General features: G+C 49.8%; 1 protein-coding gene across 1 annotated transcript in view; it reads left to right on the top strand.

Moving 5' to 3' along the window:
- Positions 1-27,549, top strand: part of otog (otogelin) — a 163,604-nt gene that overhangs the window by 125,379 nt on the left and 10,676 nt on the right. Inside the window, exons 38-51 of the mRNA XM_071400514.1 lie at positions 193-341; positions 733-822; positions 1,703-1,889; positions 3,058-3,278; positions 5,336-5,474; positions 6,955-7,143; positions 7,335-7,544; positions 9,355-9,459; positions 10,868-10,972; positions 13,693-13,794; positions 13,976-14,074; positions 26,156-26,196; positions 26,350-26,425; positions 26,590-26,768. Coding sequence (XP_071256615.1) covers positions 193-341; positions 733-822; positions 1,703-1,889; positions 3,058-3,278; positions 5,336-5,474; positions 6,955-7,143; positions 7,335-7,544; positions 9,355-9,459; positions 10,868-10,972; positions 13,693-13,794; positions 13,976-14,074; positions 26,156-26,196; positions 26,350-26,425; positions 26,590-26,768 — 1,892 coding nt within the window. The remainder of the gene's footprint in view (positions 1-192; positions 342-732; positions 823-1,702; positions 1,890-3,057; positions 3,279-5,335; positions 5,475-6,954; positions 7,144-7,334; positions 7,545-9,354; positions 9,460-10,867; positions 10,973-13,692; positions 13,795-13,975; positions 14,075-26,155; positions 26,197-26,349; positions 26,426-26,589; positions 26,769-27,549) is intronic.

Below are 27,549 nucleotides of genomic sequence, written 5' to 3'. Positions count from 1 at the left end.
CACACACACACACACACACACACACACACACACACACACACACACACACACACACACACACACACACACACACACACACACACACACACACACACACACACACACACACACACACACACACACAGCCTCCCCGTCAGGCGTTTCTCAGTCATAATGTCCTGTTTCTTGCTGGTGTTGTCCTGTCTCCTCCAGGTCGCTGCTCAGTGTTCCCCGACCTGAACGTGATCACGTTTGATGGTAACAGCGTGGCCATCTACAAGGCTACCTCCTACATTGTGACCCAGCTGCCCAGCGAGACCGTCAGCATCGTGGTCCAGGAATGCCCCGCTGACTCAGACACGGTGAGGATGAGGGTACATTAGGTAACTGTAACGCTGGTGCCACCAAAATGGCCACCTCAGAGAAAGTGAGGCCATGAAGCTATAGACTTTACAGTAGGTAACTAACGCCGGTGTCCCCAAAATGGCCGCCTCAGACACAGTGAGGCCCTATACTGTAGCTACAGTACCTTTGCAGAAAGTATTTTAGTGGCGATAATCAATAAATATGGTGATAAAGGACATCCTTGTCTTACACCCCAATATAATGTAAAATTCTCAGGAAATGATCATTATTCATTCACATGTCGAGTAGTTGTATATGACTTTAATCCCTTTTATTAGAGATTCTTAGCCTTTGTAAATAAAATAAAAAAGTAATATGGAATATTTGTTTTTCTGTTTCCATCCAAAGCTGCTGTGGAATTTCACCAACCTGTGTCTCGTGGTTTTGAACATTACCCACAAGTCCAACCACCTGGTCATCAACAGACTGCAGAGGAGGGTCTGTTCCTTCATCTCTTCATCTCTTCTTCATCTCTTCCTATCTCTTCTTCATCTCTTCATCTCTTCCCATCTCTTCTTCATCTCTTCCCATCTCTTCTTCATCTCTTCCCATCTCTTCTTCATCTCTTCCTATCTCTTCTTCATCTCTTCCTATCTCTTCATCTCTTCCTATCTCTTCATCTCTTCTTCATCTCTTCCTATCTCTTCATCTCTTCTTCATCTCTTCTTCATCTCTTCCTATCTCTTCTTCATCTCTTCCTATCTCTTCTTCATCTCTTCTTATCTCTTCTTCATCTCTTCTTATCTCTTCTTCATCTCTTCTTATCTCTTCTTATCTCTTCTTCATCTCTTCTTATCTCTTCTTCATCTCTTCTTATCTCTTCATCTCTTCTTCATCTCTTCTCATCTCTTCTTCATCTCTCCTTATCTCTTCATCTCTTCCCATCTCTTCATCTCTTCCCATCTCTTCTGCATCTCTTCTTCATCTCTTCCCATCTCTTCTTCATCTCTTCTTCATCTCTTCCTATCTCTCCTTATCTCTTATCTATTCTTCATCTCTTCCTATCTCTTCTTCATCTCTTCTTATCTCTTCTTAATCTCTTCTTATCTCTTCTTCATCTCTTCATCTCTCCTTAGTCTCTTCTTCATCAATCCATCTCTTCCTATCTCTCTCGGTCTAACTAGCCCTTTATTCACCAATTTGACTACGGACAGAATCAAAGTCAATGTAAAGTAGAAAGAGTTCATCCTAGACCTAAAAAGTGATGAGATGTTAATTAACTTGCCATACACACAGTAGTATTTGTAGGCCTATCTATATTAGGAAATACAGTACCCCTCAACATATAGGATTTTGACATATCTTTTCTGTCTGTCAGCTGTATGTGAACTCGAGGTACGCCAAGCCGAGGTTCAAGAAGTTTGGCTTTGAGATCCTGGACACCGGCAACATGTATCTGATCCGGACACCAGCGGGCCTGAAGCTGCAGTGGTTCCACAGCACGGGCATGTTGGTCATCGAGACAGAGAGCTACAACAGCAAACTGCCCACCATGGGCCTCTGTGGTATGTTGTGTAGTTAGAACTTATGAGGGCGTTGGTATGGGGTTTACCAGGACAATGGTATGGGGTTTACCAGGACAATGCTATGTGGTTTACCAGGACACTGGCATGGGGTTTGCCAGGACACTGGCGTGTGGTTTACCAGGGCGCTGGCGTGTGGTTTACCAGGACGCTGGCGTGTGGTTTGCCAGGACGCTGGCGTGTGGTTTGCCAGGACGCTGGCGTGGGGTTTGCCAGGACGCTGGCGTGGGGTTTGCCAGGACGCTGGCGTGGGGTTTGCCAGGACGCTGGCGTGGGGTTTGCCAGGACGCTGGCGTGGGGTTTGCCAGGACGCTGGCGTGGGGTTTGCCAGGACGCTGGCGTGGGGTTTGCCAGGACGCTGGTATCCATTTGAAGTGGAGTGGTAAGGAGGCTGGTTGTAGTGTGCTTCCCAAGTGGAACACTATTCCCTATTTATACCACTCCTTTTGCCCCGGCCCTGGGGTCAAAGGTAGTGCACTAGGGATAGGGTGCCATATGGGACGTACCATAGGACCTCACCTGCTATAACCATTCAGGTTGAGTAGGGGCCATAGATTGAGTAGGGGCCATAGATTGAGTAGGGGCCATAGATTGAGTAGGGGCCATAGATTGAGTAGGGGCCATAGGTTGAGTAGGGGCCATAGATTGAGTAGGGGCCATAGATTGAGTAGGGGCCATAGATTGAGTAGGGGCCATGGATTGAGTAGGGGCCATAGATTGAGTAGGGGCCATGGATTGAGTAGGGGCCATGGATTGAGTAGGGGCCATAGATTGAGTAGGGGCCATGGATTGAGTAGGGGCCATAGATTGAGTAGGGGCCATGGATTGAGTAGGGGCCATAGATTAAATAGGGTCCCTGAGATGTTGTGGATGTTTCCAAGGTGAACGTGCCATTCCTGAAATAATAACGCTGTTTCATCTTCTGGTTCCCCGCTCACTATCCCTCCCTTCTGGCATTCTGGCCATGGCCTTGCCCCCGACGCATGCTCTCACTCTTTCTCTCTCGCCTCTCCCCCTCTGTTCCCCTCCCTCCCTCCCTCCCTCCCTTACTGCATCGCTCGCTCTCTCTCTCGCTCTCTCTCTCGCTCGCTCTCTCTCTCGCTCTCTCGCTCGCTCGCTCTCCTTGTGTCCCTCCCTACTTCCCCCCCAGGCTGCTGTGATGGTAACCCGGCCAACGACCTGATGCTGTCCAATGGGACGACAGTCGGGGAGAGCGAGGACCCAGCAGTGTTCATCGACAGCTGGCAGGTCCCCAACACCACTAGTTACATCAGCCACAGCCGGCGCAGAGAAGTCAACTGTTCCACCAGCGACTGTTCCCAGTGTATGACCATGCTCCGAAACACCTCCTTCAGCCCCTGCCATGCTTTTGTAGGTTCACTGCTTCTCTCTCTCTCCCTCGTCATACAGTACCCTCCCATCCCAATACAGTACCCTCCCATCCCAATACAGTACCCTCCCATCCCAATACAGTACCCTCCCATCCCAATACAGTACCCTCCCATGCCAATACAGTACCCTCCCATCCCAATACAGTACCCTCCCATGCCAATACAGTACCCTCCCATCCCAATACAGTACCCTCCCATGCCAATACAGTACCCTCCCATCCCAATACAGTACCCTCCCATCCCAATACAGTACCCTCCCATGCCAATACAGTACCCTCCCATGCCAATACAGTACCCTCCCATCCCAATACAGTACCCTCCCATCCCAATACAGTACCCTCCCATCCCAATACAGTACCCTCCCATCCCAATACAGTACCCTCCCATGCCAATACAGTACCCTCCCATCCCAATACAGTACCCTCCCATGCCAATACAGTACCCTCCCATGCCAATACAGTACCCTCCCATCCCAATACAGTACCCTCCCATGCCAATACAGTACCCTCCCATGCCAATACAGTACCCTCCCATCCCAATACAGTACCCTCCCATCCCAATACAGTACCCTCCCATGCCAATACAGTACCCTCCCATGCCAATACAGTACCCTCCCATCCCAATACAGTACCCTCCCATCCCAATACAGTACCCTCCCATCCCAATACAGTACCCTCCCATCCCAATACAGTACCCTCCCATCCCAATACAGTACCCTCCCATGCCAATACAGTACCCTCCCATCCCAATACAGTACCCTCCCATCCCAATACAGTACCCTCCCATCCCAATACAGTACCCTCCCATCCCAATACAGTACCCTCCCATCCCAATACAGTACCCTCCCATCCCAATACAGTACCCTCCCATCCCAATACAGTACCCTCCCATCCCAATACAGTACCCTCCCATGCCAATACAGTACCCTCCCATGCCAATACAGTACCCTCCCATCCCAATACAGTACCCTCCCATCCCAATACAGTACCCTCCCATGCCAATACAGTACCCTCCCATGCCAATACAGTACCCTCCCATCCCAATACAGTACCCTCCCATCCCAATACAGTACCCTCCCATCCCAATACAGTACCCTCCCATCCCAATACAGTACCCTCCCATCCCAATACAGTACCCTCCCATGCCAATACAGTACCCTCCCATCCCAATACAGTACCCTCCCATCCCAATACAGTACCCTCCCATCCCAATACAGTACCCTCCCATCCCAATACAGTACCCTCCCATCCCAATACAGTACCCTCCCATCCCAATACAGTACCCTCCCATCCCAATACAGTACCCTCCCATCCCAATACAGTACCCTCCCATCCCAATACAGTACCCTCCCATCCCAATACAGTACCCTCCCATCCCAATACAGTACCCTCCCATCCCAATACAGTACCCTCCCATCCCAATACAGTACCCTCCCATCCCAATACAGTACCCTCCCATCCCAATACAGTACCCTCCCATCCCAATACAGTACCCTCCCATCCCAATACAGTACCCTCCCATCCCAATACAGTACCCTCCCATCCCAATACAGTACCCTCCCATCCCAATACAGTACCCTCCCATCCCAATACAGTACCCTCCCATGCCAATACAGTACCCTCCCATCCCAATACAGTACCCTCCCATCCCAATACAGTACCCTCCCATCCCAATACAGTACCCTCCCATCCCAATACAGTACCCTCCCATCCCAATACAGTACCCTCCCATCCCAATACAGTACCCTCCCATGCCAATACAGTACCCTCCCATCCCAATACAGTACCCTCCCATCCCAATACAGTACCCTCCCATCCCAATACAGTACCCTCCCATCCCAATACAGTACCCTCCCATCCCAATACAGTACCCTCCCATCCCAATACAGTACCCTCCCATCCCAATACAGTACCCTCCCATCCCAATACAGTACCCTCCCATCCCAATACAGTACCCTCCCATCCCAATACAGCACTGTAGATGTGTTTAAACATAAAACAAAAAAGGTGATGTTGTATTTGTTGTAATGTACCGCAGGTTCCTCCCAGTACGTTCTGTGAGGTGTGGGTACGTGACGCGGAGTACTTCAACAACCCGTGTGTAGCGCTGGCTGCCTACGTGGCATCTTGTCACAAGTTCAACGTCTGCATGGAGTGGAGGAGCCCAGACTACTGTCGTAAGGACCGGCTGTTTTCTACTGTACTAACGGTCAACATGGCTTCCAAAGCACAGACACATGAAGCCATACACTTACACTATAATGTTTTCCTGTCAGTCAAAACACTTACACTATAATGTTTTCCTGTCAGTCAAAACACTTACACTATAACGTTTTCCTGTCAGTCAAAACACTATAATGTTTTCCTGTCAGTCAAAACACTATAATGTTTTCCTGTCAGTCAAAACACTATAATGTTTTCCTGTCAGTCAAAACACTATAATGTTTTCCTGTCAGTCAAAACACTATAATGTTTTCCTGTCAGTCAAAACACTATAATGTTTTCCTGTCAGTCAATACACTTACACTATAATGTTTTCCTGTCAGTCAAAACACTAATGTTTTCCTGTCAGTCAAAACACTATAATGTTTTCCTGTCAGTCAAAACACTATAATGTTTTCCTGTCAGTCAAAACACTATAATGTTTTCCTGTCAGTCAAAACACTATAATGTTTTCCTGTCAGTCAAAACACTATAATGTTTTCCTGTCAGTCAAAACACTATAATGTTTTCCTGTCAGTCAAAACACTATAATGTTTTCCTGTCAGTCAATACACTATAATGTTTTCCTGTCAGTCAATACACTATAATGTTTTCCTGTCAGTCAAAACACTATAATGTTTTCCTGTCAGTCAAAACACTATAATGTTTTCCTGTCAGTCAATACACTATAATGTTTTCCTGTCAGTCAATACACTATAATGTTTTCCTGTCAGTCAAAACACTATAATGTTTTCCTGTCAGTCAAAACACTATAATGTTTTCCTGTCAGTCAAAACACTATAATGTTTTCCTGTCAGTCAAAACACTATAATGTTTTCCTGTCAGTCAAAACATTATAATGTTTTCCTGTCAGTCAATACACTATAATGTTTTCCTGTCAGTCAATACACTATAATGTTTTCCTGTCAGTCAATACACTATAATGTTTTCCTGTCAGTCAATACACTATAATGTTTTCCTGTCAGTCAATACACTATAATGTTTTCCTGTCAGTCAAAACACTATAATGTTTTCCTGTCAGTCAAAACACTTACACTATAATGTTTTCCTGTCAGTCAATACACTTTTACATTTTTAATTTAACTAGGCAAGTCAGTTAAGAACAAATTCCTATTTATAATGACAGCCTACAGTGGGTTAACAGTCGGTTAAACTGCCTTGTTCACGGGCGGAACGACAGATTTTTACCTTGTCAGCTCGGGGATTCGACCCAGCAACCTTTCGGTTACTGGCCCAATGCTCTAACCACTAGGCTACCTGCCGCCCCACTCACAGTATAATGACATTGTCATTATTGTCTTTTGCATTAAAGCAAAAGACAAGGTTCTGCATTATGGACATAATATATTGAATCAACCTCTGCCACCTGTCGGGGTTCTGATCACGTTTATGAACAGTTTAAAACAGTGTTGTCTCACCTCTCTCCTCTCCCAGCCTTCATGTGTCCAGACCAGCTGCGTTACCAGGCCTGTCTGCCGACCTGTACAGCCCAGTCCTGCTCCAACCATGACTTTGACCACGACCCTGAGCAGTGTACAGGCCTGACAGAGGGATGTGTCTGTCCTGAGGGCACTCTGCTCCATCGACCCTACTCTGCCCTCTGCATCCCCCCTGAGAAGTGTGGTAAGCCTTCACTGATCAACCTCCGCCATCACACAGACAATCAAATGAACACTGGTCAACATTCGTATGATACAAAACACCCGGTCTGGTCTGGTCTTTAGTGGAATAGACTTATTGTAAGTCACACTGACTAATAACATCTGAGTAGTGCATGTTACACTTCAATACATTGTTATGTGTGTGTCTCGCAGCCTGTACGGACAGTTCGGGTGTACCCCGTGCTCCTGGCGAGGTGTGGAAGGCGTCTAAAGATGGCTGCTGTATGTATCGCTGTGACAACGACAATATCGTTCCCGTGGAGTATAACTGCTCCGCCGTGCCTCAGCCGCTCTGCCGCAGGGCCGGGGAAGTGGTCATCAGTCTGGCAGACGACACCTCCTGCTGCCCACAGAAAGCCTGCGGTAAGAAACTGGCACATTGCTATAGTACACTGTACAATTCAAGTTAGGTTGAATATGATATACCTAAAACATATTTTTATTAAACCAAATAACTTAAAACAGTGGTGGAAAAGTACTCGATTTAAATAATTGAGTAAAAGTAAAGATACCTTAATAGTAAAAAAATAAGAAGAAAAGTCACCCAGTAAAATACTACTTGAGTAAAAGTAAAGATACCTTAATAGTAAAAAAATAGGTCAGATGAAGCAGATGCTAAACTACAGGACTGTTTTGCTAGCACAGACTGGAATAGCGGTGAGGGTAGGTAGCAGCACATCTGCCCCGCTGATCCTCAACACTGGAGCCCCCCAGGGGTGCGTGCTCAGTCCCTTCCTGTACTCCCTGTTCACCCACGACTGCATGGCCAGGCACGACTCCAACACCATCATGAAGTTTGCGGATGACACAGCAGTGGTAGGCCTGATCACTGACAATGATGAGACAGCCTACAGGGAGGAGGTCAGAGAGGAGGCCGGGTGGTGCCAGGACAACAACGTCTCCCTCAAGGTGATCAAGACAAAGGAGATGATTGTGGACTACAGGAAAAGAGGACCGAGCACGCCCCCATTCTCATTGACGGGGCTGTAGTGGAGCAGGTTGAAAGCTTCAAGTTCCTTGGTGTCCACATCACCAACAAACTAGAATGGTCCAAACACACCAAGACAGTGGTGAAGAGGGCACGACAAAGCCTATTCCCCGTCAGGAAACTAAAAACATTTGGCAATGGTCCTGAGATCCCCAAAAGGTTCTACAGCTGCAACATCGAGAGCATCCTGACTGGTTGCATCACTGCCTGGTTCGGAAATTGCTCGGCCTCCGACCGCAAGGCACTACAGAGGGTAGTGCGTATTGCCCAGTACATCACTGGGGCTAAGCTGCCTGCCATCCAGGACCTCTACACCAGGCGGTGTCAGAGGAAGGCCCTAAAAATTGTCAAAGACCCCAGCCACCCCAGTCATAGACTGTTGTCTCTACTACTTGCATGACAAGCGGTACAAGCGGTCTAGGACAAAAAGTCTTCCCAACAGTTTTTACCCCCAAGCCATAAGATTTCTGAACAGGTAATCAAATGGTTACCCGGACTATTTGCATTCTGTGCCCCCCCCCCCCCAACCCCTCCTTTACGCTGCTGCTACTCTCTGTTTATCATACATGCATAGTCACTTTCTATACATTCATGTACATACTACCTCGATTGGCCCGACCAACCGGTGCCCCCCGACATTGGCTAATCGGGCTATCTGCATTGTGTTCCGCCACGCCCCAACCCCTCTTTTACGCTACTGCTACTTTCTGTTCATCATATATGCATAGTCACTTTAACCATATCTACATGTACATACTACCTCAATCAGCCCGACTAACCGGTGCCTGTATGTAGCCTCGCTACTGTTATTTTTCACTGTCTTTTTACTGTTTTATTTATTTACTTACCTATTGTTCACCTAATACCTTTTTTGAACTGTTGGTTAGAGTAAGTAAGCATTTCACTGTAAGGTCTTTATTTATTTTTTGTTGTTGTATTCGGCGCACGTGACAAATAAACTTTGATTTGATTTGTAACAAGTTGACCTCTACTCAAAAAGAATGAATCTGATGGCCCTGAAAACAATTGTGAAGGAACGTAAAGAGTTCAGAGCTCAACTCAATGCCAACAGGAACTTGAGTTCCACTTAAACAATGTAGGAACGATGTTTAGGTGGCCATGATGTAATGTGATTGGTTTGTATTGATCTGATGGTGTTCGTCTGTCTGTCTGTCTGTCATCCAGTTTGTAACCAGACCCTGTGTGACATCTTCCCCCCGGAGTGTCAGTATGGAGAGAAGCTGGTGTCTTACTTCAGAGAGGACTCCTGCTGTCCAGACTACGTCTGTGGTGAGGGGGCCTCTCTTCTGTATAATCACCACCACTAGGCCATATGATAATACTAAACTATATGATGAAACCAGGCTATATGAGGATACTAAACTATATGATGATACCAGGCTATATGATGATACCAGGCTATATGAGGATACTATTCTATATGATGATACCAGGCTATATGATGATAGTATTCTATATGATGATACCAGGCTATATGAGGATACTATTCTATATGATGATACCAGGCTATATGAGGATACTATTCTATATGATGATACCAGGCTATATGATGATACCAGGCTATATGATGATACCAGGCTATATGATTATACTATTCTATATGATGATACTATTCTATATGATGATACCAGGCTATATGATGATACCAGGCTATATGATGATACTATTCTATATGATGATACCAGGCTATATGATGATACCAGGCTATATGATGATACTATTCTATATGATGATACCAGGCTATATGATGATACCAGGCTATATGATGATACCAGGCTATATGATGATACTATTCTATATGATGATACCAGGCTATATGATGATACCAGGCTATATGATGATACTATTCTATATGATGATACCAGGCTATATGATGATACTATTCTATATGATGATACCAGGCTATATGATGATACCAGGCTATATGATGATACCAGGCTATATGATGATACCAGGCTATATGATGATACCAGGCTATATGATGATACCAGGCTATATGATGATACCAGGCTATATGATGATACCAGGCTATATGATGATACCAGGCTATATGATGATACCAGGCTATATGATGATACCAGGCTATATGATGATACCAGGCTATATGATGATACCAGGCTATATGAGGATACCAGGCTATATGAGGATACCAGGCTATATGATGATACCAGGCTATATGATGATACCAGGCTATATGATGATACCAGGCTATATGATGATACCAGGCTATATGAGGATACCAGGCTATATGATGATACCAGGCTATATGATGATACCAGGCTATATGATGATACCAGGCTATATGATGATACCAGGCTATATGATGATACCAGGCTATATGATGATACCAGGCTATATGATGATACCAGGCTATATGATGATACCAGGCTATATGAGGATACCAGGCTATATGAGGATACCAGGCTATATGATGATACCAGGCTATATGATGATACCAGGCTATATGATGATACCAGGCTATATGATGATACCAGGCTATATGAGGATACCAGGCTATATGAGGATACCAGGCTATATGATGATACCAGGCTATATGATGATACCAGGCTATATGATGATACCAGGCTATATGATGATACCAGGCCATTGAGATACATATGTTTAAAATATGTGTTGTGTGTGTATTTCTGTGTGTGTGTGTGTGTGTTGTGTACAGAGTGTGACCCAGAGCGCTGTGAGTCAGACATCCCAGCCTGTAGAGAGGACCAGACCCGCATCGCCACCAGGGCTGATGGCAGCTGCTGCCTGGCACACATCTGTAGTGAGTCAACCACAACCATGACCACAATATAACCACAACGCAACCACACCGCAACCACGACCACAACATAACTACAACGCAACCATGACCACAACCATGACCACAACCATGACCACAACCATGACCACAACCATGACCACAACCATGACCACAACCATGACCGCAACCACAACCATGACCACACATGACCACAACGCAACCACAACCATGACCACAACGCAACCATGACCACAACCACAACCATGACCACAACCACAACCATGACCACAACCTGACCACAACGCAACCACAACCATGACCACAACGCAACCACAACCATGACCACAACGCAACCACAACCACGACCATGACCACAACCTGACCACAATGCAACCACAACGCAGCCATGACAAACCTGCACCATCCCACAACATAACCACAACCATGGGCTCCCGAGTGGCGCAGCGGTCTAAGGCACTGCATCTCAGTGCTTGAGGCGTTACTACAGACACCCTGGTTTGAATCCAGGCTGTATCACAACCGGCCGTGATTGGGAGTCCCATAGGGTTTGGCCGGCGTAGGCCGCCATTGTAAATAAGAATTTTTTTCTTAACTAATTTGCCTAGTTAAATAAAGGTTACATTTAAAAAAAAATATATATATATGTATATATATGTATAATTTTTTTTTTTAATAACAGACCTGCACCATCCCACAACATAACCATAATATTGTTCTTAGTCATGCCATTATACACATTGTTAACATTGTGTTTTTCTGTCAAACTGTGGTGTCTCATTTCTCCAGTGTGTTGATGTGTCTCCTCTCTCCAGTGTGTTGATGTGTCTCCTGTCTCCAGTGTGTTGATGTGTCTCCTCTCTCCAGTGTGTTGATGCGTCCCATTTCTCCAGTGTGTTGATGTGTCTCCTCTCTCCAGTGTGTTGATGTGTCTCCTGTCTCCAGTGTGTTGATGTGTCTCCTTTCTCCAGTGTGTTGATGTGTCTCCTCTCTCCAGTGTGTTGATGTGTCTCCTGTCTCCAGTGTGTTGATGTGTCTCCTCTCTCCAGTGTGTTGATGTGTCTCCTTTCTCCAGTGTGTTGATGTGTCTCCTCTCTCCAGTGTGTTGATGTGTCTCCTGTCTCCAGTGTGTTGATGTGTCTGTCTCCTTTCTCCAGTGTGTCGATGCGTCTCCTCTCTCCAGTGTGTTGATGTGTCTCCTCTCTCCAGTGTGTTGATGTGTCTCCTGTCTCCAGTGTGTTGATGTGTCTGTCTCCTTTCTCCAGTGTGTTGATGTGTCTCCTCTCTCCAGTGTGTTGATGTGTCTCCTCTCTCCAGTGTGTTGATGTCTCCTTTCTCCAGTGTGTTGATGTGTCTCCTTTCTCCAGTGTCTTGATGTCTCCTTTCTCCAGTGTGTTGATGTGTCTCCTTTCTCCAGTGTGTTGTTGTGTCTCCTGTCTCCAGTGTGTTGATGTGTCTCCAGTGTGTTGATGTGTCTCCAGTGTGTTGATGTGTCTCCAGTGTGTTGATGTGTCTCCAGTGTGTTGATGTGTCTCCAGTGTGTTGATGTGTCTCCTGTCTCCAGTGTGTTGATGTGTCTCCAGTGTGTTGATGTGTCTCCAGTGTGTTGATGTGTCTCCAGTGTGTTGATGTGTCTCCAGTGTGTTGATGTGTCTCCTCTCTCCAGTGTGTTGATGTGTCTCCTCTCTCCAGTGTGTTGATGTGTCTCCTCTCTCCAGTGTGTTGATAAGTCTCCTTTCTCCAGTGTGTTGATGTGTCTCCTGTCTCCAGTGTGTCGATGTGTCTCCTCTCTCCAGTGTGTCGATGCGTCTCCTTTCTCCAGTGTGTCGATGTGTCTCCTTTCTCCAGTGTGTTGATGTGTCTTTTCTCCAGTGTGTTGATGTGTCTCCTGTCTCCAGTGTGTTGATGTGTCCTTTCTCCAGTGTGTTGATGTGTCTCCTGTCTCCAGTGTGTTGATGTGTCTCCTGTCTCCAGTGTGTTGATGTGTCTCCTCTCTCCAGTGTGTTGATGTGTCTCCTTTCTCCAGTGTGTTGATGTGTCTCCTCTCTCCAGTGTGTTGATGCGTCCCATTTCTCCAGTGTGTTGATGTGTCTCCTGTCTCCAGTGTGTTGATGTGTCTCCTTTCTCCAGTGTGTTGATGTGTCTCCTCTCTCCAGTGTGTTGATGTGTCTCCTCTCTCCAGTGTGTTGATGCGTCCCATTTCTCCAGTGTGTTGATGTGTCTCCTCTCTCCAGTGTGTTGATGTGTCTCCTGTCTCCAGTGTGTTGTCTCCTTTCTCCAGTGTGTTGATGTGTCTCCTGTCTCCAGTGTGTTGTCTCCTTTCTCCAGTGTGTTGATGTGTCTCCTTTCTCCAGTGTCTTGATGTGTCTCCTTTCTCCAGTGTCTTGATGTGTCTCCTTTCTCCAGTGTGTTGATGTGTCTCCTTTCTCCAGTGTGTTGTTGTGTCTCCTGTCTCCAGTGTGTTGATGTGTCTCCTGTCTCCAGTGTGTTGATGTGTCTCCAGTGTGTTGATGTGTCTCCAGTGTGTTGATGTGTCTCCAGTGTGTTGATGTGTCTCCTCTCTCCAGTGTGTTGATGTGTCTCCTGTCTCCAGTGTGTTGATGTGTCTCCTCTCTCCAGTGTGTTGATGTGTCTCCTCTCTCCAGTGTGTTGATGTGTCTCCTCTCTCCAGTGTGTTGATGTGTCTCCTCTCTCCAGTGTGTTGATGTGTCTCCTCTCTCCAGTGTGTGGTTCATGTTTGGAGGTGGTTCCAAACTGCCAGGATGGAGAGGTGTTGACGGTGGATGCCAACAGTACAGACCTCTGCTGTCCTGTCTACCACTGTGGTGAGTACAACACGCGCACACACACACACACACACACACACACACACACACACACACACACACACACACACACACACACACACACACACACACACACACACACACACACACACACACACACACACACCGTCACACCGACACACACACTCACAGTGTCTCTGATTCCTGTGTGTGTGTGCAGTGTGTGAGCCGTACCGGTGTGCTGAGTTGTCATGTCCCTTGGGGATGTCTGCTGTCCCCGTGTCCCCTCCAGACCACTGCTGTCCCCTGCACACCTGCGGTAAAGTAGCACCCCTTTCTGTTTCTTACTCCATCACGTAATAGGGGAATGTGTCTCCTCCACCACGTAATAGGGGGACGTGTCTCCTCCATCACGTAATAGGGGGACGTGTCTCCTCCATCACGTAACAGGGGAATGTGTCTCCTCCACCACGTAATAGGGGGACGTGTCTCCTCCATCACGTAACAGGGGAATGTGTCTCCTCCACCACGTAATAGGGGGACGTGTCTCCTCCATCACGTAATAGGGGGACGTGTCTCCTCCATCACGTAACAGGGGAATGTGTCTCCTCCACCACGTAATAGGGGGACGTGTCTCCTCCATCACGTAACAGGGGAATGTGTGTCCTCCATCACGTAATAGGGGGACGTGTCTCCTCCATCACGTAACAGGGGAATGTGTGTCCTCCATCACGTAATAGGGGGACGTGTCTCCTCCATCACGTAACAGGGGAATGTGTGTCCTCCATCACGTAATAGGGGGACGTGTCTCCTCCATCACGTAACAGGGGAATGTGTGTCCTCCATCACGTAATAGGGGGACGTGTCTCCTCCATCACGTAACAGGGGAATGTGTGTCCTCCATCACGTAATAGGGGGACGTGTCTCCTCCATCACGTAACAGGGGAATGTGTGTCCTCCATCACGTAATAGGGGGACGTGTCTCCTCCATCACGTAACAGGGGAATGTGTGTCCTCCATCACGTAATAGGGGGACGTGTCTCCTCCATCACGTAACAGGGGAATGTGTGTCCTCCATCACGTAATAGGGGGACGTGTCTCCTCCATCACGTAACAGGGGAATGTGTGTCCTCCATCACGTAATAGGGGGACGTGTCTCCTCCATCACGTAACAGGGGAATGTGTGTCCTCCATCACGTAATAGGGGGACGTGTCTCCTCCATCACGTAACAGGGGAATGTGTGTCCTCCATCACGTAATAGGGGGACGTGTCTCCTCCATCACGTAACAGGGGAATGTGTGTCCTCCATCACGTAATAGGGGGACGTGTCTCCTCCATCACGTAACAGGGGAATGTGTGTCCTCCATCACGTAATAGGGGGACGTGTCTCCTCCATCACGTAACAGGGGAATGTGTGTCCTCCATCACGTAATAGGGGGACGTGTCTCCTCCATCACGTAACAGGGGAATGTGTGTCCTCCATCACGTAATAGGGGGACGTGTCTCCTCCATCACGTAACAGGGGAATGTGTGTCCTCCATCACGTAATAGGGGGACGTGTCTCCTCCATCACGTAACAGGGGAATGCGTGTCCTCCATCACGTAATAGGGGGACGTGTCTCCTCCATCACGTAACAGGGGAATGTGTGTCCTCCATCACGTAATAGGGGAATGTGTGTCCTCCATCACGTAATAGGGGGACGTGTCTCCTCCATCACGTAACAGGGGAATGTGTGTCCTCCATCACGTAATAGGGGGACGTGTCTCCTCCATCACGTAACAGGGGAATGTGTGTCCTCCATCACGTAATAGGGGGACGTGTCTCCTCCATCACGTAACAGGGGAATGTGTGTCCTCCATCACGTAATAGGGGGACGTGTCTCCTCCATCACGTAACAGGGGAATGTGTGTCCTCCATCACGTAATAGGGGGACGTGTCTCCTCCATCACGTAACAGGGGAATGTGTGTCCTCCATCACGTAATAGGGGGACGTGTCTCCTCCATCACGTAACAGGGGAATGTGTGTCCTCCATCACGTAATAGGGGGACGTGTCTCCTCCATCACGTAACAGGGGAATGTGTGTCCTCCATCACGTAATAGGGGGACGTGTCTCCTCCATCACGTAACAGGGGAATGTGTGTCCTCCATCACGTAATAGGGGGACGTGTCTCCTCCATCACGTAACAGGGGAATGTGTGTCCTCCATCACGTAATAGGGGGACGTGTCTCCTCCATCACGTAACAGGGGAATGTGTGTCCTCCATAACGTAATAGGGGAATGTGTGTCCTCCATCACGTAATAGGGGGACGTGTCTCCTCCATCACGTAACAGGGGAATGTGTGTCCTCCATCACGTAATAGGGGGACGTGTCTCCTCCATCACGTAACAGGGGAATGTGTGTCCTCCATCACGTAATAGGGGGACGTGTCTCCTCCATCACGTAACAGGGGAATGTGTGTCCTCCATCACGTAATAGGGGGACGTGTCTCCTCCATCACGTAACAGGGGAATGTGTGTCCTCCATCACGTAATAGGGGAATGTGTGTCCTCCATCACGTAATAGGGGGACGTGTCTCCTCCATCACGTAACAGGGGAATGTGTGTCCTCCATCACGTAATAGGGGGACGTGTCTCCTCCATCACGTAACAGGGGAATGTGTGTCCTCCATCACGTAATAGGGGAACGTCTCTCCTCCATCACGTAATAGGGGGACGTGTCTCCTCCATCACGTAACAGGGGAATGTGTGTCCTCCATCACGTAATAGGGGAACGTCTCTCCTCCATCACGTAATAGGGGGACGTGTCTCCTCCATCACGTAACAGGGGAATGTGTGTCCTCCATCACGTAATAGGGGAACGTCTCTCCTCCATCACGTAATAGGGGAACGTCTCTCCTCCATCACGTAACAGGGGAATGTGTGTCCTCCATCACGTAATAGGGGGACGTGTCTCCTCCATCACGTAACAGGGGAATGTGTGTCCTCCATCACGTAATAGGGGAACGTCTCTCCTCCATCACGTAATAGGGGGACGTGTCTCCTCCATCACGTAATAGGGGAATGTGTGTCCTCCATCACGTAATAGGGGAACGTGTCTCCTCCTCCACCACGTAATAGGGGAACGTGTGTCCTCCTCCACCACGTAATAGGGGAACGTGTCTCCTCCTCCACCACGTAATAGGGGAACGTCTCTCCTCCATCACGTAACAGGGGAATGTGTGTCCTCCATCACGTAACAGGGGAACGTGTCTCCTCCTCCACCACGTAATAGGGGGACGTGTCTCCTCCTCCACCACATAATAGGGGAACGTGTCTCCTCCTCCACCACGTAATAGGGGGACGTGTCTCCTCCTCCACCACGTAATAGGGGGACGTGTCTCCTCCTCCACCACGTAATAGGGGAACGTGTCTCCTCCTCCATCACGTAATAGGGGAACGTGTCTCCTCCTCCATCACGTAATAGGGGAACGTCTCTCCTCCACCACGTAATAGGGGAACGTGTCTCCTCCTCCATCACGTAATAGGGGAACGTCTCTCCTCCTCCACCACGTAATAGGGGAACGTGTCTCCTCCTCCATCACGTAATAGGGGAACGTGTCTCCTCCTCCATCACGTAATAGGGGAACGTCTCTCCTCCTCCACCACGTAATAGGGGAACGTGTGTCCCCCTCCACCACGTAATAGGGGAACGTGTGTCCCCCTCCACCACGTAATAGGGGAACGTGTCTCCTCCTCCATCACGTAATAGGGGAACGTCTCTCCTCCTCCACCACGTAATAGGGGAACGTCTCTCCTCCTCCACCACGTAATAGGGGAACGTGTGTCCTCCTCCACCACGTAATAGGGGAACGTGTGTCCTCCTCCATCACGTAATAGGGGAAGGTGTGTCCTCCATCACGTAATAGGGGAACGTCTCTCCTCCATCACGTAATAGGGGAACGTGTCTCCTCCTCCATCACGTAATAGGGGAACGTGTGTCCCCCTCCATCACGTAATAGGGGAACGTGTGTCCCCCTCCATCACGTAATAGGGGAATGTGTGTCCCCCTCCATCACGTAATAGGGGAACGTCTCTCCTCCACCACGTAATAGGGGAACGTCTCTCCTCCTCCACCACGTAATAGGGGAACGTGTGTCCTCCTCCACCACGTAATAGGGGATCGTGTGTCCTCCTCCATCACGTAATAGGGGAACGTGTGTCCCCCTCCTTCACGTAATAGGGGAACGTGTGTCCTCCTCCATCACGTAATAGGGGAAGGTGTGTCTTCCATCACGTAATAGGGGAAGGTGTGTCCTCCATCACGTAATAGGGGAACGTCTCTCCTCCTCCATCACGTAATAGGGGAACGTGTCTCCTCCTCCATCACGTAATAGGGGAACGTCTCTCCTCCTCCACCACGTAATAGGGGAACGTGTCTCCTCCCCCATCACGTAATAGGGGAACGTGTCTCCTCCTCCATCACGTAATAGGGGAACGTCTCTCCTCCTCCACCACGTAATAGGGGAACGTCTCTCCTCCTCCACCACGTAATAGGGGAACGTGTGTCCCCCTCCACCACGTAATAGGGGAACGTGTGTCCCCCTCCACCACGTAATAGGGGAACGTGTGTCCCCCTCCACCACGTAATAGGGGAACGTGTGTCCCCCTCCACCACGTAATAGGGGAACGTGTCTCCTCCTCCATCACGTAATAGGGGAACGTCTCTCCTCCTCCACCACGTAATAGGGGAACGTGTGTCCTCCTCCACCACGTAATAGGGGAAGGTGTGTCCTCCATCACGTAATAGGGGAACGTCTCTTCTCCATCACGTAATAGGGGAACGTGTCTCCTCCTCATCACGTAATAGGGGAACGTGTGTCCCCCTCCATCACGTAATAGGGGAACGTGTGTCCCCCTCCATCACGTAATAGGGGAACGTGTGTCCCCCTCCATCACGTAATAGGGGAACGTCTCTCCTCCACCACGTAATAGGGGAACGTCTCTCCTCCTCCACCACGTAATAGGGGAACGTGTGTCCTCCTCCACCACGTAATAGGGGAACGTGTGTCCTCCTCCATCACGTAATAGGGGAATGTGTGTCCCCCTCCATCACGTAATAGGGGAACGTGTGTCCTCCTCCATCACGTAATAGGGGAAGGTGTGTCCTCCATCACGTAATAGGGGAAGGTGTGTCCTCCATCACGTAATAGGGGAACGTGTCTCCTCCTCCATCACGTAATAGGGGAACGTCTCTCCTCCTCCACCACGTAATAGGGGAACGTGTGTCCTCCTCCACCACGTAATAGGGGAACGTGTGTCCTCCTCCATCACGTAATAGGGGAAGGTGTGTCCTCCATCACGTAATAGGGGAACGTCTCTCCTCCTCCATCACGTAATAGGGGAACGTGTCTCCTCCTCCATCACGTAATAGGGGAACGTGTGTCCCCCTCCATCACGTAATAGGGGAACGTGTGTCCCCCTCCATCACGTAATAGGGGAACGTGTGTCCCCCTCCATCACGTAATAGGGGAACGTCTCTCCTCCACCACGTAATAGGGGAACGTCTCTCCTCCTCCACCACGTAATAGGGGAACGTCTCTCCTCCTCCACCACGTAATAGGGGAACGTGTGTCCTCCTCCATCACGTAATAGGGGAACGTGTGTCCTCCTCCATCACGTAATAGGGGAACGTGTGTCCTCCTCCATCACGTAATAGGGGAAGGTGTGTCCTCCATCACGTAATAGGGGAAGGTGTGTCCTCCATCACGTAATAGGGGAACGTGTCTCCTCCTCCATCACGTAATAGGGGAACGTGTCTCCTCCTCCATCACGTAATAGGGGAACGTGTGTCCCCCTCCATCACGTAATAGAGGAACGTGTGTCCCCCTCCATCACGTAATAGGGGAACGTGTGTCCCCCTCCATCACGTAATAGGGGAACGTGTGTCCCCCTCCATCACGTAATAGGGGAACGTGTGTCCCCCTCCATCACGTAATAGGGGAACGTGTGTCCCCCTCCATCATGTAATAGGGGAACGTCTCTCCTCCTCCATCACGTAATAGGGGAACGTGTCTCCTCCTCCATCACGTAATAGGGGAACGTGTGTCCCCCTCCATCACGTAATAGGGGAACGTGTGTCCCCCTCCATCACGTAATAGGGGAACGTGTGTCCCCCTCCATCACGTAATAGGGGAACGTGTGTCCCCCTCCATCACGTAATAGGGGAACGTGTGTCCCCCTCCATCACGTAATAGGGGAACGTGTGTCCCCCTCCATCACGTAATAGGGGAAGGTGTGTCCTCCTCCATCACGTAATAGGGGAACGTCTCTCCTCCTCCATCACGTAATAGGGGGACGTGTCTCCTCCTCCATCACGTAATAGGGGGACGTGTCTCCTCCTCCATCACGTAATAGGGGGACGTGTCTCCTCCTCCATCACGTAATAGGGGGACGTGTCTCCTCCTCCATCACGTAATAGGGGGACGTGTCTCCTCCTCCATCACGTAATAGGGGGACGTGTCTCCTCCTCCATCACGTAATAGGGGGACGTGTCTCCTCCTCCATCACGTAATAGGGGGACGTGTCTCCTCCTCCATCACGTAATAGGGGGACGTGTCTCCTCCTCCATCACGTAATAGGGGGACGTGTCTCCTCCATCACGTAATAGGGGGACGTGTCTCCTCCTCCATCACATAATAGGGGAACGTCTGTCCTCCTCCATCACGTAATAGGGGAACGTCTCTCCTCCTCCACCACGTAATAGGGGAACGTGTGTCCTCCTCCACCACGTAATAGGGGAACGTGTGTCCTCCTCCATCACGTAATAGGGGAAGGTGTGTCCTCCATCACGTAATAGGGGAACGTCTCTCCTCCATCACGTAATAGGGGAACGTGTCTCCTCCTCCATCACGTAATAGGGGAACGTGTGTCCCCCTCCATCACGTAATAGGGGAACGTGTGTCCCCCTCCATCACGTAATAGGGGAACGTCTCTCCTCCACCACGTAATAGGGGAACGTCTCTCCTCCTCCACCACGTAATAGGGGAACGTGTGTCCTCCTCCACCACGTAATAGGGGATCGTGTGTCCTCCTCCATCACGTAATAGGGGAACGTGTGTCCCCCTCCTTCACGTAATAGGGGAACGTGTGTCCTCCTCCATCACGTAATAGGGGAAGGTGTGTCTTCCATCACGTAATAGGGGAAGGTGTGTCTTCCATCACGTAATAGGGGAAGGTGTGTCTTCCATCACGTAATAGGGGAAGGTGTGTCCTCCATCACGTAATAGGGGAACGTCTCTCCTCCTCCATCACGTAATAGGGGAACGTGTCTCCTCCTCCATCACGTAATAGGGGAACGTCTCTCCTCCTCCACCACGTAATAGGGGAACGTGTCTCCTCCCCCATCACGTAATAGGGGAACGTGTCTCCTCCTCCATCACGTAATAGGGGAACGTGTCTCCTCCTCCATCACGTAATAGGGGAACGTCTCTCCTCCTCCACCACGTAATAGGGGAACGTCTCTCCTCCTCCACCACGTAATAGGGGAACGTGTGTCCCCCTCCACCACGTAATAGGGGAACGTGTGTCCCCCTCCACCACGTAATAGGGGAACGTGTGTCCCCCTCCACCACGTAATAGGGGAACGTGTGTCCCCCTCCACCACGTAATAGGGGAACGTGTCTCCTCCTCCATCACGTAATAGGGGAACGTCTCTCCTCCTCCACCACGTAATAGGGGAACGTGTGTCCTCCTCCACCACGTAATAGGGGAACGTGTGTCCTCCATCACGTAATAGGGGAAGGTGTGTCCTCCATCACGTAATAGGGGAACGTCTCTCCTCCATCACGTAATAGGGGAACGTGTCTCCTCCTCATCACGTAATAGGGGAACGTGTGTCCCCCTCCATCACGTAATAGGGGAACGTGTGTCCCCCTCCATCACGTAATAGGGGAACGTGTGTCCCCCTCCATCACGTAATAGGGGAACGTCTCTCCTCCACCACGTAATAGGGGAACGTCTCTCCTCCTCCACCACGTAATAGGGGAACGTGTGTCCTCCTCCACCACGTAATAGGGGAACGTGTGTCCTCCTCCATCACGTAATAGGGGAATGTGTGTCCCCCTCCATCACGTAATAGGGGAACGTGTGTCCTCCTCCATCACGTAATAGGGGAAGGTGTGTCCTCCATCACGTAATAGGGGAAGGTGTGTCCTCCATCACGTAATAGGGGAACGTGTCTCCTCCTCCATCACGTAATAGGGGAACGTCTCTCCTCCTCCACCACGTAATAGGGGAACGTGTGTCCTCCTCCACCACGTAATAGGGGAACGTGTGTCCTCCTCCATCACGTAATAGGGGAAGGTGTGTCCTCCATCACGTAATAGGGGAACGTCTCTCCTCCTCCATCACGTAATAGGGGAACGTGTCTCCTCCTCCATCACGTAATAGGGGAACGTGTGTCCCCCTCCATCACGTAATAGGGGAACGTGTGTCCCCCTCCATCACGTAATAGGGGAACGTGTGTCCCCCTCCATCACGTAATAGGGGAACGTCTCTCCTCCACCACGTAATAGGGGAACGTCTCTCCTCCTCCACCACGTAATAGGGGAACGTGTGTCCTCCTCCACCACGTAATAGGGGAACGTGTGTCCTCCTCCATCACGTAATAGGGGAACGTGTGTCCTCCTCCATCACGTAATAGGGGAACGTGTGTCCTCCTCCATCACGTAATAGGGGAAGGTGTGTCCTCCATCACGTAATAGGGGAAGGTGTGTCCTCCATCACGTAATAGGGGAACGTGTCTCCTCCTCCATCACGTAATAGGGGAACGTGTCTCCTCCTCCATCACGTAATAGGGGAACGTGTGTCCCCTTCCATCACGTAATAGAGGAACGTGTGTCCCCCTCCATCACGTAATAGGGGAACGTGTGTCCCCCTCCATCACGTAATAGGGGAACGTGTGTCCCCCTCCATCACGTAATAGGGGAACGTGTGTCCCCCTCCATCACGTAATAGGGGAACGTGTGTCCCCCTCCATCATGTAATAGGGGAACGTCTCTCCTCCTCCATCACGTAATAGGGGAACGTGTCTCCTCCTCCATCACGTAATAGGGGAACGTGTGTCCCCCTCCATCACGTAATAGGGGAACGTGTGTCCCCCTCCATCACGTAATAGGGGAACGTGTGTCCCCCTCCATCACGTAATAGGGGAACGTGTGTCCCCCTCCATCACGTAATAGGGGAACGTGTGTCCCCCTCCATCACGTAATAGGGGAACGTGTGTCCCCCTCCATCACGTAATAGGGGAAGGTGTGTCCTCCTCCATCACGTAATAGGGGAACGTCTCTCCTCCTCCATCACGTAATAGGGGGACGTGTCTCCTCCTCCATCACGTAATAGGGGGACGTGTCTCCTCCTCCATCACGTAATAGGGGGACGTGTCTCCTCCTCCATCACGTAATAGGGGGACGTGTCTCCTCCTCCATCACGTAATAGGGGGACGTGTCTCCTCCTCCATCACGTAATAGGGGGACGTGTCTCCTCCTCCATCACGTAATAGGGGGACGTGTCTCCTCCTCCATCACGTAATAGGGGAACGTGTCTCCTCCTCCATCACGTAATAGGGGAACGTCTCTCCTCCTCCACCACGTAATAGGGGAACGTGTCTCCTCCCCCATCACGTAATAGGGGAACGTGTCTCCTCCTCCATCACGTAATAGGGGAACGTGTCTCCTCCTCCATCACGTAATAGGGGAACGTCTCTCCTCCTCCACCACGTAATAGGGGAACGTCTCTCCTCCTCCACCACGTAATAGGGGAACGTGTGTCCCCCTCCACCACGTAATAGGGGAACGTGTGTCCCCCTCCACCACGTAATAGGGGAACGTGTGTCCCCCTCCACCACGTAATAGGGGAACGTGTGTCCCCCTCCACCACGTAATAGGGGAACGTGTCTCCTCCTCCATCACGTAATAGGGGAACGTCTCTCCTCCTCCACCACGTAATAGGGGAACGTGTGTCCTCCTCCACCACGTAATAGGGGAACGTGTGTCCTCCTCCATCACGTAATAGGGGAAGGTGTGTCCTCCATCACGTAATAGGGGAACGTCTCTCCTCCATCACGTAATAGGGGAACGTGTCTCCTCCTCATCACGTAATAGGGGAACGTGTGTCCCCCTCCATCACGTAATAGGGGAACGTGTGTCCCCCTCCATCACGTAATAGGGGAACGTGTGTCCCCCTCCATCACGTAATAGGGGAACGTCTCTCCTCCACCACGTAATAGGGGAACGTCTCTCCTCCTCCACCACGTAATAGGGGAACGTGTGTCCTCCTCCACCACGTAATAGGGGAACGTGTGTCCTCCTCCATCACGTAATAGGGGAATGTGTGTCCCCCTCCATCACGTAATAGGGGAACGTGTGTCCTCCTCCATCACGTAATAGGGGAAGGTGTGTCCTCCATCACGTAATAGGGGAAGGTGTGTCCTCCATCACGTAATAGGGGAACGTGTCTCCTCCTCCATCACGTAATAGGGGAACGTCTCTCCTCCTCCACCACGTAATAGGGGAACGTGTGTCCTCCTCCACCACGTAATAGGGGAACGTGTGTCCTCCTCCATCACGTAATAGGGGAAGGTGTGTCCTCCATCACGTAATAGGGGAACGTCTCTCCTCCTCCATCACGTAATAGGGGAACGTGTCTCCTCCTCCATCACGTAATAGGGGAACGTGTGTCCCCCTCCATCACGTAATAGGGGAACGTGTGTCCCCCTCCATCACGTAATAGGGGAACGTGTGTCCCCCTCCATCACGTAATAGGGGAACGTCTCTCCTCCACCACGTAATAGGGGAACGTCTCTCCTCCTCCACCACGTAATAGGGGAACGTGTGTCCTCCTCCACCACGTAATAGGGGAACGTGTGTCCTCCTCCATCACGTAATAGGGGAACGTGTGTCCTCCTCCATCACGTAATAGGGGAACGTGTGTCCTCCTCCATCACGTAATAGGGGAAGGTGTGTCCTCCATCACGTAATAGGGGAAGGTGTGTCCTCCATCACGTAATAGGGGAACGTGTCTCCTCCTCCATCACGTAATAGGGGAACGTGTCTCCTCCTCCATCACGTAATAGGGGAACGTGTGTCCCCTTCCATCACGTAATAGAGGAACGTGTGTCCCCCTCCATCACGTAATAGGGGAACGTGTGTCCCCCTCCATCACGTAATAGGGGAACGTGTGTCCCCCTCCATCACGTAATAGGGGAACGTGTGTCCCCCTCCATCACGTAATAGGGGAACGTGTGTCCCCCTCCATCATGTAATAGGGGAACGTCTCTCCTCCTCCATCACGTAATAGGGGAACGTGTCTCCTCCTCCATCACGTAATAGGGGAACGTGTGTCCCCCTCCATCACGTAATAGGGGAACGTGTGTCCCCCTCCATCACGTAATAGGGGAACGTGTGTCCCCCTCCATCACGTAATAGGGGAACGTGTGTCCCCCTCCATCACGTAATAGGGGAACGTGTGTCCCCCTCCATCACGTAATAGGGGAACGTGTGTCCCCCTCCATCACGTAATAGGGGAAGGTGTGTCCTCCTCCATCACGTAATAGGGGAACGTCTCTCCTCCTCCATCACGTAATAGGGGGACGTGTCTCCTCCTCCATCACGTAATAGGGGGACGTGTCTCCTCCTCCATCACGTAATAGGGGGACGTGTCTCCTCCTCCATCACGTAATAGGGGGACGTGTCTCCTCCTCCATCACGTAATAGGGGGACGTGTCTCCTCCTCCATCACGTAATAGGGGGACGTGTCTCCTCCTCCATCACGTAATAGGGGGACGTGTCTCCTCCTCCATCACGTAATAGGGGGACGTGTCTCCTCCTCCATCACGTAATAGGGGGACGTGTCTCCTCCTCCATCACATAATAGGGGGACGTGTCTCCTCCATCACGTAATAGGGGGACGTGTCTCCTCCTCCATCACATAATAGGGGAACGTCTGTCCTCCTCCATCACGTAATAGGGGAACGTCTCTCCTCCTCCATCACGTAATAGGGGAACGCGTTTCCTCCTCCATCACGTAATAGGGGAACGCGTCTCCTCCTCCATCACGTAATAGGGGAACGCGTCTCTTCCTCCATCACGTAATAGGGGAACGCGTCTCTTCCTCCATCACGTAATAGGGGAACGCGTCTCCTCCTCCATCACGTAATAGGGGAACGCGTGTCCTCCTCCATCACGTAATAGGGGAACGCGTCTCCTCCTCCATCACGTAATAGGGGAACGTGTGTCCTCCTCCATCACGTAACAACCTGTTGGCCTCCAGTTGAATCACTAACTCTCATGTAGTTTATTCATTTCCCCCCAAAAAAGCATAAATTGAAAATGTTTTTTTTTTGTTTCCCTGTTTTTTCAGAGTGTGCGTGTGACACACTGTCGAAGCCAAAATGTCTTCTGGTAGGTTTCTGTATGATTCCACATGAATGATGTGTCCCTGTTATCTCTGTAATGGATGTGTCCGTGTTATCTCTGTAATGGATGTGTATCTCTGTGTTTGTTTGTGCTGTATAGCTGTGCTGTTCGCTGGCTGACATGTTGTCTTCTGAATAGGGAGAGACCATGCAGGTGGACAGGGCTTTCCTAACAGACCCAACTAACCAGTGTTCCTGTAAGAGATTTAACTGTGGTAAGTGCACGGGTATCATTAGACAGTAACCCACCTTTTCCATTATACTATCATTTCATATTTCATATTATATAAGTGTGTTCATGTATAGTACATTTTCAATTAATGTGTGTTCATGTGTTCATGCATGTCTGTGTCTGTGTTTGTCTGTACCCCTCTTACAGTGCGTGAGGCGGTGTGTGTGGACGGGGAGCGGGGTGTTATGCGTCCGGGACAGACCCTCGTGGATCACAGTGAGGAGGGGGTGTGTCTCACCACCCAGTGTAGCCACAGTCTGGATCCCACCACGGGCTTCCACCACCTCCGCACCGCCACCACCAACTGCTCTGCTCAGTGCCAACCGGTTAGTCAGTTAGCATCAGGATGCTAATGTCTGATACCTCAACTGCTACCAATGCTACTATTGCTGATGCTATTCAGTACTAATAGCCTAATGCTAGTATCTGATACCTCAACTGCTACTTATGCTACTACTGCTGTTACTATTCAGTACTACTAGCCTACTGCTAGCATCAGATACCTCAACTGCTACCAATGCTACTATTGCTGTCACTATTCAGCAGTAGCCTACTGCTAGCATCTGATACCTCAACTGCTACCAATGCTACTACTGCTGTCACTATTCAGTACTACTAGCCTAATGCTAGCATCAGATACCTCAACTGCTACAAATGCTACTATTGCTGTCACTATTCAGCAGTAGCCTACTGCTAGTATCTGATACCTCAACTGCTACAAATGCTACTACTGCTGTCACTATTCAGCATTAGCCTACTGCTAGTATCTGATACCTCAACTGCTACAAATGCTACTATTGCTGTCCCTCTTCAGTACTCCTAGCCTAATGCTAGCGTCTGATACCTCAACTGCTACAAACACTACTACTGCTGTCACTATTCAGTACTACTAGCCTACTGCTAGTATCTGATACCTCAACTGCTACAAATGCTACTACTGCTGTCGCTATTCAGTACTACTAGCCTACTGCTAGTATCTGATACCTCAACTGCTACAAATGCTACTACTGCTGTCACTATTCAGTACTACTAGCCTACTGCTAGTATCTGATACCTCAACTGCTACAAATGCTACTACTGCTGTCGCTATTCAGTACTACTAGCCTA

This window comes from Salvelinus alpinus, chromosome 5 (genome assembly GCF_045679555.1).
Source record: "Salvelinus alpinus chromosome 5, SLU_Salpinus.1, whole genome shotgun sequence".
Taxonomy (NCBI): Eukaryota; Metazoa; Chordata; class Actinopteri; order Salmoniformes; family Salmonidae; genus Salvelinus; species Salvelinus alpinus.
The sequence above is the reverse complement of the archived record's forward strand: the minus strand, read 5'-3'. Positions and strand labels throughout refer to the sequence as shown.